The following is a 14,187-nucleotide window of genomic DNA, read 5'->3' on the forward strand; positions in this document are numbered from 1 at the left end:
TTGTGTCAGGAAGATTATCTGGTGTAGAACTTTTGCCAAATAAACATGCAGATAGATCCACCTCTGGTCTGCTGTGGTGGCGCAACAAGGGAGAAGACCAAAGGCCTTACTATTTAAAAATACCTGTGTTTGACGACAGTATTTCAAACTTGTTTTCAAAATGCTATTGGAAAATAATTTTTGTTTTCTAAAAAATATTTAAAATGCTATCATCTAAGATGGTTATTTTTAAATTTGAATGAAGTTCTCGTATCAACTAGTGGTATTTTAAATAAATCAGTTTTGAAATGCTGTCATCTGATAGGCTACGGGTTCCAAGATTGTAGCAGTTGTGTAAGCTCCACCTACTTTTATTTGAGCTGATTGTAGCTACAGTCAAACTTTGTATCTGTTATGCTTTGTAACCGTGACAGCAGTGAAATCAAGGATTCTTGAGCACTGTAGAAATGTACTCATTGAGTTGGTATGAGTCAGTGATTGCACCAAATGTACGTGACTGCATTTAATCTGACAACTGCTAACTGATACAGAGAAAAACCGAACCCACACTCTCACAAGTGCCACTAGCTTAGCTTATGAAAATTCAGTAAGGTATATCTTATATATTTTAAGGTGGAACTATGCTAGTAGACTAAGGTATATCTAAAAAGGAAGAATAAAATAGAAGAGTCAAAGGGAAGAGTAGAGCCACTTAGGTGGCTGGTCTTGAGAACCACGGATGGTAGGTTAAAAAGCTTTTTTATCCCATGGGAACTCTCCCTACCCACCCAAGCAGCTCAAGAAAAACTATATATAATAATAAATAATAAGACATAAGAAAGATAAGACATCATATATATAACTATATTTAAGTATTAAGGGTATTTAATATTATTAAACAACATATACAATAAATATGGTACTATATAATATACAGGAATGGGTATTAAAACCTAAATACAGGAGAAGATTTGGTCATGGTCCAAACTATTCCTTTTTAAAACCCTGTTACCTCAACTAATAATCTGGTAATTTTTTTTACCAAAATTGAAGCAACTTTAACTTTTGATCCCTGTACAAACCGACACTGACCTTTGTCACCATTTTTGCTGTTTTTGCCCCATAACTCTTAATCATTCATTCATAGATAGTCCATACTATACCTTTTTGGAATCTTTACGTTCGGACAAATAATGTGGTGTAGTTTTCAAAATGATTTGACCATTTTTAATTTTGAGCCCTGTGTAATTCTTCAATTGACCCCTATCTGGCTGCCTATTGAAAATTCAAGTGGCCAGTCGGTTTGTTCAAAAGAGTAATATCTAAGGAGTATTTATGCCAACTTTGGTGCATGTATCACCATTTGCACGATTTTGCTCTAAATATTCTCTTAGCCGCTGCACTAGACAACTCAACGGTTGGATACATTAATGTTTCCATGTTCTTCTTTCGGCCGCTCTCTATCTTCCTCTGACATTCAGCAGGGGAATGTCATCCTGCAAACCACCATCCTATGCTGTCTCGCTACACTCTCTGCTGCCACCACCTTACAGTCTCAGATTTTTTAGCTTGCATCTCCTCCAAAGAATGTGCCACCTGTGTGCATCGTCCTCCACTCTTACAGGTTAACCCGTGCTCCTCCCTTTTCTTAATGTAGGTATTCATCACAGCCATTTCCATCTGTTTTGCAAAATCAACTACCATCTGCCCTTCCACATTCCTGCCCTTGTTACCATATCTACCAATTACTTCCTCGTCACCTCTGTTCCCTTCGACCACCGAGGTCCGCTCCTATCACCACTCATGCTTGGGGAAATTTTCCACCATCTAACTCCATCTCCATCTAACTCATTCCAGAAATCTTCTTTCTCCTTCGTCTTGCAACCTACCTGTGGGGCATATGCACTGATGATATTCAGCTGATCCTTCAGCTTTCAGGCTCTTCTCCTATGGAACCAGCTCCCAATTCGGATCAGGGAGACAGACACAGTCTCTACTTTTAAGATTAGGCTTAAAACTTTCCTTTTTGCTAAAGCTTATAGTTAGGGCTGGATCAGGTGACCCTGAACCATCCCTTAGTTATGCTGCTATAGACTTAGACTGCTGGGGGGTTCCCATGATGCACTGAGTGTTTCTTTCTCTTTTTGCTCTGTATGCACCACTCTGCATTTAATCATTAGTGACTGATCTCTGCTCTCTTCCACAGCATGTCTTTTTCCTGATTCTCTCCCCTCAGCACCAGCCAGTCCCAGCAGAAGACTGCCCCTCCCTGAGCCTGGTTCTGCTGGAGGTTTCTTCCTGTTAAAAGGGAGTTTTTGTTGGGAAAGTGTAGTGACACGGACCCACAACAGGGGGCGTAAATGAACGGACAATAGGAGGAGTTAAATTTGAACACTTTACTGTTGTGAATGCCACAACCAAACACAGCAGATTACAGAATGAATACAAGTCAATCAATAAAGGTGTCGTGTGGGCAGGCTCGACGATAGGAGACGCCCGTCTGGAGACGAACCGGAACCACACGATTTCCACCGCCACCGAACCCGAGGGATACTGGAGCCGCCAAGTCCCGAAGTCCCCAGGTGGCCACTGTCTCAGCGTGTCGGATCTGGTACTGCTGGCGGAGAACAAAGACAGTCAAGTGTGGGTGTGTGTACACCCCGTAACAATAATGGTGGGAATTCCACCTCCACCTCCGAAAATATGAACACAGTCTTTTACAGAACCTGAACAGTCACTTGTCTCACTGATCGTGAAGGGTGCGATCAGTCACCCTGTCGTTACCGACCAGCTCGCTGACACAAACGACTGAAACCTCCTGTACAAAGATCAGAAACACACAGTGCAGTACGGCACAGATTAAGGCTGAGAATGTTACCTCTCGCAGAAGTCGATATCTCGGCGATGTGGTGGAGGTGTCATCCTGCTTTTATCCCAGGTGAGATGCAGATGATCGGTGACAACTGTCATAGTTGATGAGAGACAGCTGTCACCTCGGCTGTTCCTGTAGGCGGCAGCGCCCTCTCGTGCCTGAAGCCCGCACTTCAGGCAGGGCGCCCTCTGGTGGTGGGCCAGCAGTACCTCCTCTTCTGGCGGCCCACACAACAGTTTTTCCTTCCCACTGTCACCAAGTGCTTGCTCACAGGGGGTCGTTTTGACCGTTGGGGTTTTTCTGTAATTATTGTATGGCTTTTGCCTTACAATATAAAGCGCCTTGGGGCAACTGTTTGTTGTGATTTGGTGCTATATAAATAAAATTAATTTGATTTGATATTCATAATCACTCCTTCAATTTCCAGCTTCACATTCATCATCCTGTCAGACGCTCGCTTAACCTCCAACACACTCTTAACACACTCTTCCTTTAAAATGACCCAACACCATTTCTCTCCCTATCCTCACCATGGTACAACAACTTGAACACACCGCCGATGCTCCTGCTCTTACTTCCCTTCCACTTGGTCTCTTGCACACACAATATATCTACCTTTCTCTTCTCCATCAGTCAGCTCTCTTTCTTGGTGACTGGTGACTTCTCTGTGGTTGTGATTGGAGAAACATTGCATAATTTTGTCTGTTGGTAAACCAGTTCTGCTGCTTTCTAGTGGAGTGGTACAATGACGGAGTTTCTTCAAAGAAGATATGAGCCTAGACTTGATCTGTTTTCTTTATTAAAATCGTTCTCTGCTAAAGGCTTTTTACAGTTTTTTTTTTTTTTTGCATTTTTAATTTGGAACTGGTAAAAATAAAACCCAGAAATAAAGTCACTTGAAATATGTTTTTATGAATGACAAGTTGAGTTTTTCCATTGTGAGACAGTTTATACAGATTCACACGAATAATTTTAGACTGAGCTCATGTTTTCAGTCTTGTGTGCCTTATTGAAACTCTGTCAGCTCAATGCAGGCTACTGATACTAACAGAGTAATAAAAGTGTGAAAGCACTGAAGGTGACTCAAGAACAATTCTAAGCAGCCATTTATGTAACGTGAAGCAAAGTTCACCTCTTTACTGGACAGTTATTGTCAGCATCATTCAAAATGTAGCCATTGTCAAAAAGGATCAGTTATAACCAACTGTCCTAACTTAGGAATAAATACTTATATATCTATTCTAATTAGCAAAACTTACACTGAAAATGCTTTCTTTCCACAAATGCACAAATTTAAGACTAAATTACAGCTACTGAGGCTTTATTTTTATTTAAAAATGAAAATGTGGACTGGTTTAGATTAATTGGTTTATATTAATGAGATTATTTTCAGTATTATGTAGACGTGGGTTTGATTCACTGTTATGTTTCCTGTGTCTTTGGACAAGACATTTGCATTGTCTCAGTCCATCCAGCTATGAATGGGTGTCGCTTGCAGATGTCCATTGATGTTGATGATTATGGCGATGTCGCTCTCTCCGGGAAATTCAGAAAGCTAAGGAGAAGGGGGATGTGTTTGGTGTCTCCTTTGTTGGCTTCAGAGCCCAAAGTTGGAAACACAGCGTTTCCCACAGAATACCCTCCCCAGGACAGAGACAGACGGCGGTGTTCTTCTTGGTGTTGAGTGCAGTTGATGTCTGCACAGCCCCGTAGCATTGTGAGCGCCACTCAGCCTGGATAACGGTGAGTTGCTCGAGGTTGGAGGGAGGGATGCTGCACTTCTTAAGGTAGCTGGTAGCAGGTGATCTTTGAAGCACTTCTTCTGAACTGTAACACTACAGTGATTGATGGTGAGTTCACCAAAGAGAGGTTTTCAGGGCAGGCGAGCCTCAGGAATTTGACAGGTGTGACCCACCCAGCAAAGCTGTTGTTGGATGACGTGGGCCTCTATGTTCATACAATCTGCAGACTGGAGGATGGTTACACAAGAAACCTGATCGGCCAAAGTGATACCGAGGCTGAGAAAATACATCCCATCCAGGAGGAGTCAGACTCCCAATTGTGTCATGCTATGGAATCTGGGAACAAGCACCAATGAGCCTCAAGGCCTGTGTAGGATTTGTTCTTATTTCTTCTTCAATTTCAGTTTATTTTCATTTATATAGTGCCAAATCACAACAGAGTTGCCTCAAGGCGCTTCATACAGGTAAGGTAAACAGTGGTAAGGAAAAACTCCCTCTGAGGAAGAAACCTCAAGCAGACCAAACTCAAAGGGGTGACCCCTCTGCTTGGGCCATGCAACAAACATAAATTACAGAACAATTCACAAAACAATTCATGGACGAATATACAAGAACTGCTGTTGGTGCACAGGACAGGAGGGTCGCCAACACAAATACAACTCCCATCTCTGGATGGAGCTGCACCTTAAACAGAGAAAAAACAGAATCAGATATCAGAAAGAAAAAAAATACTGTATAATTTGCCACCATTAATGAACAAGAAAAACAGAAGAAATACTAAGGTGATCGCCGGCCACTAGCCCTAAACTTCATTAACAGACCCAGAATTTAGGTAAAGTTGAGGCCGCAGCCCACTCCAATTACTAAAATGAATTAAAAGAGTAAAAAGCCTAAAACAAAACTGTACCAGTATGCTAGCCATATGAAAGGGAAAAGAAGTGTGTGTTAAGTCTGGACTTGAAAGTCTTCATAGAATCTGACTGTTTTATTTACGCAGGGAGATCATTCCACAGAACAGGGGCACGATAAGAGAAAACTCTATGACCTGCAGACTTCTTATTCACCCTAGGGACACAAAGTAGTCCTGCACCCTGAGAACGTAAGGCCTGGGCCGGTACATAAGGTTTAATTAGGTCGCCTAGGTAGGGAGGTGCCAGTCCATGAATAATTTTATAGGTTACTAGCAGAATCTTCAAATCTTAGCTGTCAATATGATGCTACTTTGTACTTTAGACCAAAGCTTAAGGAATAAAAGTGGAAACCAGAAACGACCAACAAATGAGAAACAGTGGTGAGTGCACATGCTTTCAAAAGAGAAGGCTCCTGGTTCAAGACCACCTGCGCCCATTCTTCTTGTAATGTAGAATTGTGACAGATGGGGGCATCCAACCTAAAATGTGCCACATCAACAGCAGAGCCACTGTGGTGACCAAGAACACAAAAGGAGAAGGTGTAAAAAACTTGTATTACTAACTAAAAATAATTCTACTTGCAATAACTTGGTGCCGAGTTCACATCACGTGTGTCTTTGAATGCTGAAAATGTACGAGGGTAGGCTGAAAAGTTCTAAGGCTCACTATAATGCAGTTAATGCATTACTCCTTCATGGGGAGCCTTAGAACTTTTCAGCCTACCCTCGTACCAGTGGTTGGTGATGATTATATTAAAATCTTGTGTGTTCTACAGTCACTTGCCCAGATCATTGCCAGTTCCGCATCACTGCTGTAGTTTTTGCGCCACCGTTTCTCGTAATCAGCACGAATAAGCTAATACTTCGTACCAATGGAAAGATTGTTTTGTCTACAAATGACCACAAGCTCGACCGGATCCAGCCGTCCTTGTGATCAGCAGAGGAATCAAAACATCCCGGTGTCTGCTGTGTGCGCACGTTTTCTCACTCACTCATTCCTGCAAGTTTGAAAGTAACGATCTCTAAGATGTAGCAAAGGTGAGTTAGCCATTCAGTGTTTTTGGTTCTAGAGTGGGAAAATACTTACTTGGGTAGAAAAAGTCAGTGTGTTATGTCTTGCTGTTTAATTGCTGCGCGCATTTATCTCTGACGCGAAAATTTGCCGGTTGCAGCAGCCTCGTGTCAGGACTTGTGAGTCATGTGGACTTTGGGAGTCATCTCAGCATCACAAATGGACATGAATGTGGGGCTTTTACTTTTTAATTCAGGAGAAATCTCACCTCCACACTAAATTTTTTGCTCGTAAAAACGTATAACGGCGCCTTTCGAAACTAAGTAAATTGTCATTTAATAAGTATAATTTCTATCATTTTGTGTCCAAAACACATTCTCGGGCACAGTGTGTATCATTCTGCATTAGAAAGGCTCCAGCCAGATGCCAGGAATGAACCCAAAGTGACACAGAGTGTCGTGATCCAGAACCGGCAAAAGTGATCCATTTCTGGCAAATGTTTGCACCACACATAATGTGTCTTCACACTTTAAGTAGAAGCGTTATTCCACCCAGACTTTTTCAGCTAAATAACACCCAAATACCCAATACAACAATACAAAAAAGGTGATCCGGAACTGGGCAAGCGTCTGTACCCGATTCCAACCACAGGTGGTACATTTTGTGTGATGCACCTTATCAATTTTACACAACTTCATCCGTGTTTGATGGGCAGGCAAACGTAAAGAGAAATAAGGTTGGAAATAGTTAGCTAGCTCCAGTTAGGCTAAACTATGAACCAAGCATAACCTAGTTTAACTGCATTTGCAAGCATTAACAATAGAATATATAGAGTAAAATATAGCCTCGCAATGAACATTTTTAGAACATCTCAAAGGTGCATACTATTCTGTCACACAGCCTTACATGCAACATTAATCACCAATATTTCATTTGGTTTTGGAACAATAATTTTAAGGTGAAATCCAAAACTGGAAAAGTTAAAAAAAAAAAACAATTCTGCTTGGAATGAAAAATAAATAAGTTCTGGTTTGAAACCTTTGTTTAGACACAAGTGCCTTGTGTAATAATTAACTCTAATGCAGAAAAAATTTGTTTGAACCCTGTGTGCCACAAACTATAATCCAGTAATGCACCCAATCATTATTCACCATCTCACAAATTGTGTTTGTTGCCAGTAAAAGGGCACGACAACAAAGGGATTTCCAGCATGGAGTCAATGGAAATTGTTTATTCAAGCAAGCTACACTATTACAAGTATAATGTGTACATACATGGAAAGAGTGCATACATTTAAAAGAATATATTAAAAACTGTATATAGCATTGTAAAATGAAAGATTTATATCACACTGGAACCAGCACGTTGCTTGCCAGAACTGATACCCCTCCAGCTCCACTTTTTTTTTTTAACTGCTCACATACTTTTCTTGTTAAAAGCCCTTGAAGCTCAGGTTAGTTGGGTGCACGCAAACCTAATCTGTCATTATTGCCCCACTTCAGATGTGGATCTCCCCCGAGCTGTTGTTCTCAGTCGATGCGTTCCTACTAACTTCGTTCACACCACCGTTGACCCCAAACTTCCGTCCTTGGAGCTCCAGGTCCAAACTGACACAATTGTGCATGATCTCATCTTGAGTTTTAAAAGCCTTCCTGTCTGAAAGTGGAGGTGTCACTGGAGTCACGATGTAGTCCTGCCTCCTTGCCATACACTCCTTCACCGCCTTCACGCACAGATACAGGAGCTCAACTACGCTCAAGAAGAGGGAAACAATGGCAACCACCAGCATGAACCAGATAATGACTGATTTCTCTGTTGGCCTGGACAGGAAGCAGTCGACTTTGTGGGGGCAGGGGGAGCGACTGCAGACATAGCGACTCTGGAGGGTGAAGCCATAAAGAAAATACTGACCCAGAATGAACAAAACCTCCAGGATAATCTTGGCCACAAGCTGGAGGACATAACTGCAAAGGAGCCGGCCACGAATGCTAATCTTGCCACTGCTTTTGGTGTATTTGGGAACTTTGTATGCTCTCCTAAGGAAGAGGTTGACTTGATCATCCAGTATTGCTTGCTTCTTCATCCTCTCCTTCATCTTGGAATGGTAGAACAAGAGGGTGGAAAAAATTAGATATCTTCAAGTACTATGGAAAGCACTTATCATGTGTTCAATCAGAATGTTATAAAGTACAATGAATGCAACATTAATCTGGCAGTAAAGCTCCTGAATTATGGAGATGTAAGATCATGGCACGTTTCAGGATTATTAGGATCAACCCTGTTCCATATTTTTTTTTAACCTTGGTCCTGGTCGTCTGAATAATGATAGACCAGTATATAGCCTTTGTTTCTTTTATAGAGTCCTAGAAAAAGGAGTATCCAAACACATTTTTGGATTTGTCAAATCTACAATTACCCCAAGATACTTAAACTCCTCAACTTGGGGCAAGAACTGTCACCTGACCCAGGGGGGTACCTCGGGGTTTTGTGCATGAGTGAGGGTAAGTTGGAGCTTGAGATTAATAGACGTATTGGGTCAGCGTCAGATGTTTTACAGATGCTGTACCGGACCAGTCGATTTACATGTTTATCCTTATCTATGGTCATGAACTTTGGGTAATGACAGAAAGAATAAGCTCGCAGATAGAAGTGGTGGAAATGAAATTCCTCTATTGGGTATCTGGGCTTACACCCCAAGACAGGATGAGTAGCTCAACTATCTGGGAGGGACTCTGAGTAGAGCCACTGCTTCTTTGAAGTGAAAGGAGCCAGCTGAGGTTGTTGGCACCTGGTGAGGATTCCCCCTGGTTATCTCCCAGTGGAGAATTTTAAGGACTGTCCAACTGGGAGGAAGCCCCAGGGAAGCCCCAGGACATGCTGGGCAGATTATATTTCCTAGCTGGCTTGGGAACACCTTGGGATCCCCTGGGAAAGTTATAGGACTTGGCTCAGGATAGGGAAGTGTGGGGCTTGGTCTGTTGTCAGCGCAACCCAAACCCAGTTAATTGGCAGAAAATGAATGAATGAAATCTACTTGTACATATAAATTTCAAACACTTTATCTAAGAAAACCTTTTTAGTATTTCTGTTCTAGAACTGTTATGGTTGAGATCATTTTTAACGGACAAATATGTGTGTTTTCTATAATGGTTATACGTCAGAATATTCTGCATTAAAATATGGAGTGCCCCAGAGCTCTCCGTTGGTCCCTTTGCTGTTTTCTCTTTATATAGTATTGCTTGGTCGGATCATCTGCAGTTACAGAACACCTTTCATTACCCGGGACCAAAATATGGCCATCAGGTATTGCAAAGACTTTGTATCCGTCCATTCGTCAGTGCTCAGCATAATTCCATTCCTATTACTGCCAGGGTCTTGGACAAATTCAAACATGGCTATTCTAAGTGGTCAAAAGGTCACATTCTTTCTACACACTCTTTCATTGATTACATGCTCATACAGCTGAGGGTATTTTAGCGCTGTATTATATTCTTTATGTTGCTGATACCCAGCTCTGTAGAAAGGTGTCGGGCTGTTTTGTTGATGTCATTGCTGAAATCTAGAGTCAAAACAATTATTTTCTTTAATTTGCTATCGTTTGCTGTGTTTTACTGACTGTGGGGTATTAGACATACCATACAAAGACATTCTCACTTCCAACTCATCATGTTTAGATAGATATATGATGAGTTAGGTAGCCCCTTCATGTCATTTAGTGACACACGGGAAAACTTTTTTTTTTTTTGACAGCAGCGTTATTTCTCCCTAATAGACAGAATTCTCTGCTTTACTTCCGTGTCATCAGGGAACATTCATCTATGTGTGACCGTAGGACCTTCGTGGCCGGGACGGCAGTGGGATCAAACCCGGACGGCTCGCACTAAAGACCATTCCTCTACCAGGCCAGCCAAAGGGGAATTCCCTGTTAGCCAAGCTAGCGGGAACGTCTTTTCAATCAGGACCCGGGACCTTCATCCCGCTACATATCTCCCCACCATTTCTGACTTCGTCCCGAAGTCACAGGTGCATTTAAGCATGTTCTGTGACTACCCACATCCTGTTTGTGACGCCAGATTGTGACCGCGGGACCTTTGTGGCCGGGACGGCGGTGGGATTGAAGCCAGACGGCTCGCACTAAAGACCATTCCTCTACCAGGTCAGCCAAAGGAGAATTCCCCTTTAGCCAAGCTAGCCGGAACGTCTTTTCAGTAAGGACCTGGGACCTTCATCCCACTACATATGTTTGAGTTCTGGTTAAGGTCAAGGCTAAGGCTAGGGTTAGCATTTCCCTACCCGTGTCGCAGTGACGCAAAGAAGCTGCCCAGCTCGTCACGTTCTGTCAAAATGAACCTTTTGCGTCAAAATGTGATAAATGAGGCATGACCCACAGCTACTGTCATGCGTTTGTTCAAACTAAAAATCATCACTGGATCACTGTGGCTCAGATGACTACATGCTAATGTGGTAATATTATTAAAAGAAAGATCATTGTCACTTTTTGCAAACAAGATATCAAACTGCAGCTGCTGCCATGACACACACCTTCTTCTCAATGTGGATCACATGAAGGACGTGTCCGAGGTAAAGCAGCTTCGGGGTCGCAACAGCGATAATCTGGAGAACCCAAAAGCGGACGTGAGAGATTGGGAACGCCAAGTCGTAGCAGACGTTCTCGCAGCCAGGTTGCTGAGTGTTGCAGATGAAGTCAGACTGTTCATCACCCCACACCTAAAAAAATAAAAATTATCACAAGACATAAAACTCCAATGATCATCTGTTGTTATTTGCTACAGTGTATGTTAGCATGTCGGTACGCTAGCACAGTGACTCAGATTTAAGTGCTGGCTTTTGTAGTTTTTAAAACTCAAATTTGTCGCAGAATTGTGGAAGTGACAAGTGGTGTACAACATTCTAATACTGTTCTACACCCGTTTAATGTACAACATTCTAATACTGTTCTACACCCGTTTAATGTTTTTATACCCCCACTCAACAAAGTTGGGGGGGGGGGGGCATTTTGTTTTCACCTCGTACGGGTGACTGTCTGTAAAATTTTCTTTTCCACAGAATAACTAAAGAACACCTTGTCCGACTGAGACCATTTCTTGGTGGTGTATTTTCATAGGCTAGAGGACGGTTTCTTTAAAAACAGCTGTTGACAATCATCCAATATAGATGCTAGGACGCCATCTTGATTTTTATTTCCACACAGTAGCTAAAGAACACCTCTTCTGATTGAAACCATTCCTTGGTGGTGAACTGGGGGAGGATAGAGGAAGGTTGTTTTTGAAAATGGGAGTTGTTCGTCATCTGATACGGCCACCCAGCCCAGTCTCACGCTGTTAGAACATATCGTCATAAAATGTAGTAGTAGATTTTCGTGATGTGTTTGTCTAAACGTAAACCATAGCCGTAAGCCAAATGCCACACTGCGGGTCTGCAACCCCCCCACCCCCAACCATTCGCAGTCTTTTATTACTATGTGATTCCATCATGACAATCAACTACTTCTCATGACAGTATCACAAACTAATAGATTAAATCACTTCTTGTGATGATTCACCAATTGCCCATTGACATTGACATTGGGCACGACGGTTGTGCTTTTAATTTTTGATTCTGTACAATACCTAAAGAATTCCTCATCTGATTGAAAGCATTTCTGGGTGGCGAACTGGGAGAGGTTAGAGGGAAAAAAAAAAAGGCTGTTTTCCATTATCCAATATGGCCACCATGTTGACTGTTGTAGATACAGAATAACTAAAGAACACCTCATCTGACTGAAAACATATTTCTTGGTGGTGTATTGGGGGAGGCTACAGGATGTGATCTTTTGAAAATGGGGGTCAGTGCATGACAAACAAATTGTAAAGTGGTAATTTTTCACTATACAAATAGACCATATACCTTCTTGAAAGCGCCTGCATTTCGCTATTGTAATAATTTCCAGACTCCATTATCACCTCCACAATGAAACCAAACCATACCCCAAGTTAACGGGCGAGTTGGCTCCGGGTTAGCAAAGGCTTTGCATTGCTTTTGTTTAATATTTCATTTTGTGCACTACAAGCGCAAAATGCTTGAAATGTTGAATGTATGACCAGACCTTCTCGGCACCAGCGTGCAGGACCAGGATGCGGAAGACGAACAGCACCGTCAGCCACACCTTGCCGATGACTGTGGAGTGGCTCTGCACCTTATCCAGCAGGCGGCCCAGCAGATCCCATTCACCCATTTCAGGAGGCAGCGATCCGGCTCACTGTGGCGAAGATGGACAGAAGCACCCTGCATTTCAGGACGGTAGTCTCTAATGGATGATTGCACAAATTGCTTTAGAAGAAACAATTTACAACATTAAAAGAATGGATTGTAGCCAAACAGGCCCAGAGGGGACCCTGTGCTCCTGATGGTAATTTGAATAAAGACAAAACGTAAATTGAAATGGACACCGATATGGCTGCTATTATGAACGTGTTCCACAATATTCCCTCCCCTTTGGCAATGATTTTGTCCTGTTGTGGTGTTCTTAGCGCACATCTTTTTCGAGACATAAGCAACTATTTTGATGCCCTGGATGAAAGTCATTTAAGGGTCAAGGTCATAATAAAAGGTCAGACACAAAGGTACAGTCCTTCACCTGTCATTTGGTTCCCATATTATTTTGTATCTATTGTATAAGCCTCATTATCAAGCAATCATATTTGCATATCTGAATTATTGTGAAATGTCAGGCGCAAAACCCCAGATCACCACTTTTCCATATTTAATCAACACATTAGAAAAAAAGAAAAAAAAAATCTGTCACCATCTGGGAGAAGAGGTGCTCATGAGATTTTGTGATTGAAAGACCCTGACCCCATGGCTTTTGCAATGCGGTGTGATGGGAGATTAAAAGTGTACTGTGGAATTTATGGTGGAAGAGCAGAGAACCCAAAGTTTATAGAAAATGTAGGGCCCTATTGAGAAGATCTACAGCACACAATCTACAACACAGCATGCAAGTTCAACTCCACAATGCCACTTATACGGTACGTGGAGTACAAAGTAGGGCACAAGACACAAATGTGTAATAACCCCAAATCAGAACAAATTGGGACTGTATGCAAACTTTGGAGCCAAAAAAAAAAAGCACCTAAACTAAAATCGCAGTGATCTTTAAGTTTACTTTGACTTCTGTTTTCATTGCAGACAGTATGGACAGTAAAATATATAATGCTTTATGTGGTCAGCTTGATTCCATTTGTTAATATACATCCATTCCTGCATTTCAGGCCTGGAATACATAAAAAAAAAAAGTTGGGATGGGTGCAATTTATTGTAAATATAAGGATTAAAGCATCACTTTTACAGTCAGGTTTCTTGAGACAATAAAGGGGATGATACATGAACATTTTCCAAGTCACTAAATATGTCTTTGATGTCATTCACATCAATCATTAAGAAATACAAACACTATGGTACTACGTATGTGGTAAATCTGTGTCAAGTAGATGAGGGAAGCCACCAAGACAACAAGAAGTTATAGGCTTCTGTGGTTGGGATTGTGGAAACTGTGCATCATGCAACTTTTGTCTGTTGCACCACCAGTTACAGTGGCAAAAGTCTTCAGCCCCTTGGTATTTCACACATTTTAATTTGTTTATGACGTTTCAAATGCAAAAAGTAAACCAGG

At 41.9% G+C, this 14,187-nt stretch overlaps 1 protein-coding gene across 1 annotated transcript; it reads right to left on the bottom strand.

Annotated features, from left to right (window-relative positions):
- Positions 1-7,731: 7,731 nt before the first annotated feature.
- Positions 7,732-13,284, bottom strand: cx34.5 (connexin 34.5). Its single transcript, XM_034162605.1, has 3 exons — positions 12,622-13,284; positions 11,058-11,243; positions 7,732-8,610 (listed from the first exon to the last, which is right to left on the bottom strand). The coding sequence occupies exons 1-3, from the start codon at positions 12,748-12,750 to the stop codon at positions 8,014-8,016; spliced, it is 912 nt and encodes a 303-aa protein (XP_034018496.1). The 5' UTR covers positions 12,751-13,284; the 3' UTR covers positions 7,732-8,013.
- Positions 13,285-14,187: the final 903 nt, after the last annotated feature.

Source organism: Thalassophryne amazonica, chromosome 21, assembly GCF_902500255.1.
Source record: "Thalassophryne amazonica chromosome 21, fThaAma1.1, whole genome shotgun sequence".
In the NCBI taxonomy this organism is placed as follows: Eukaryota; Metazoa; Chordata; class Actinopteri; order Batrachoidiformes; family Batrachoididae; genus Thalassophryne; species Thalassophryne amazonica.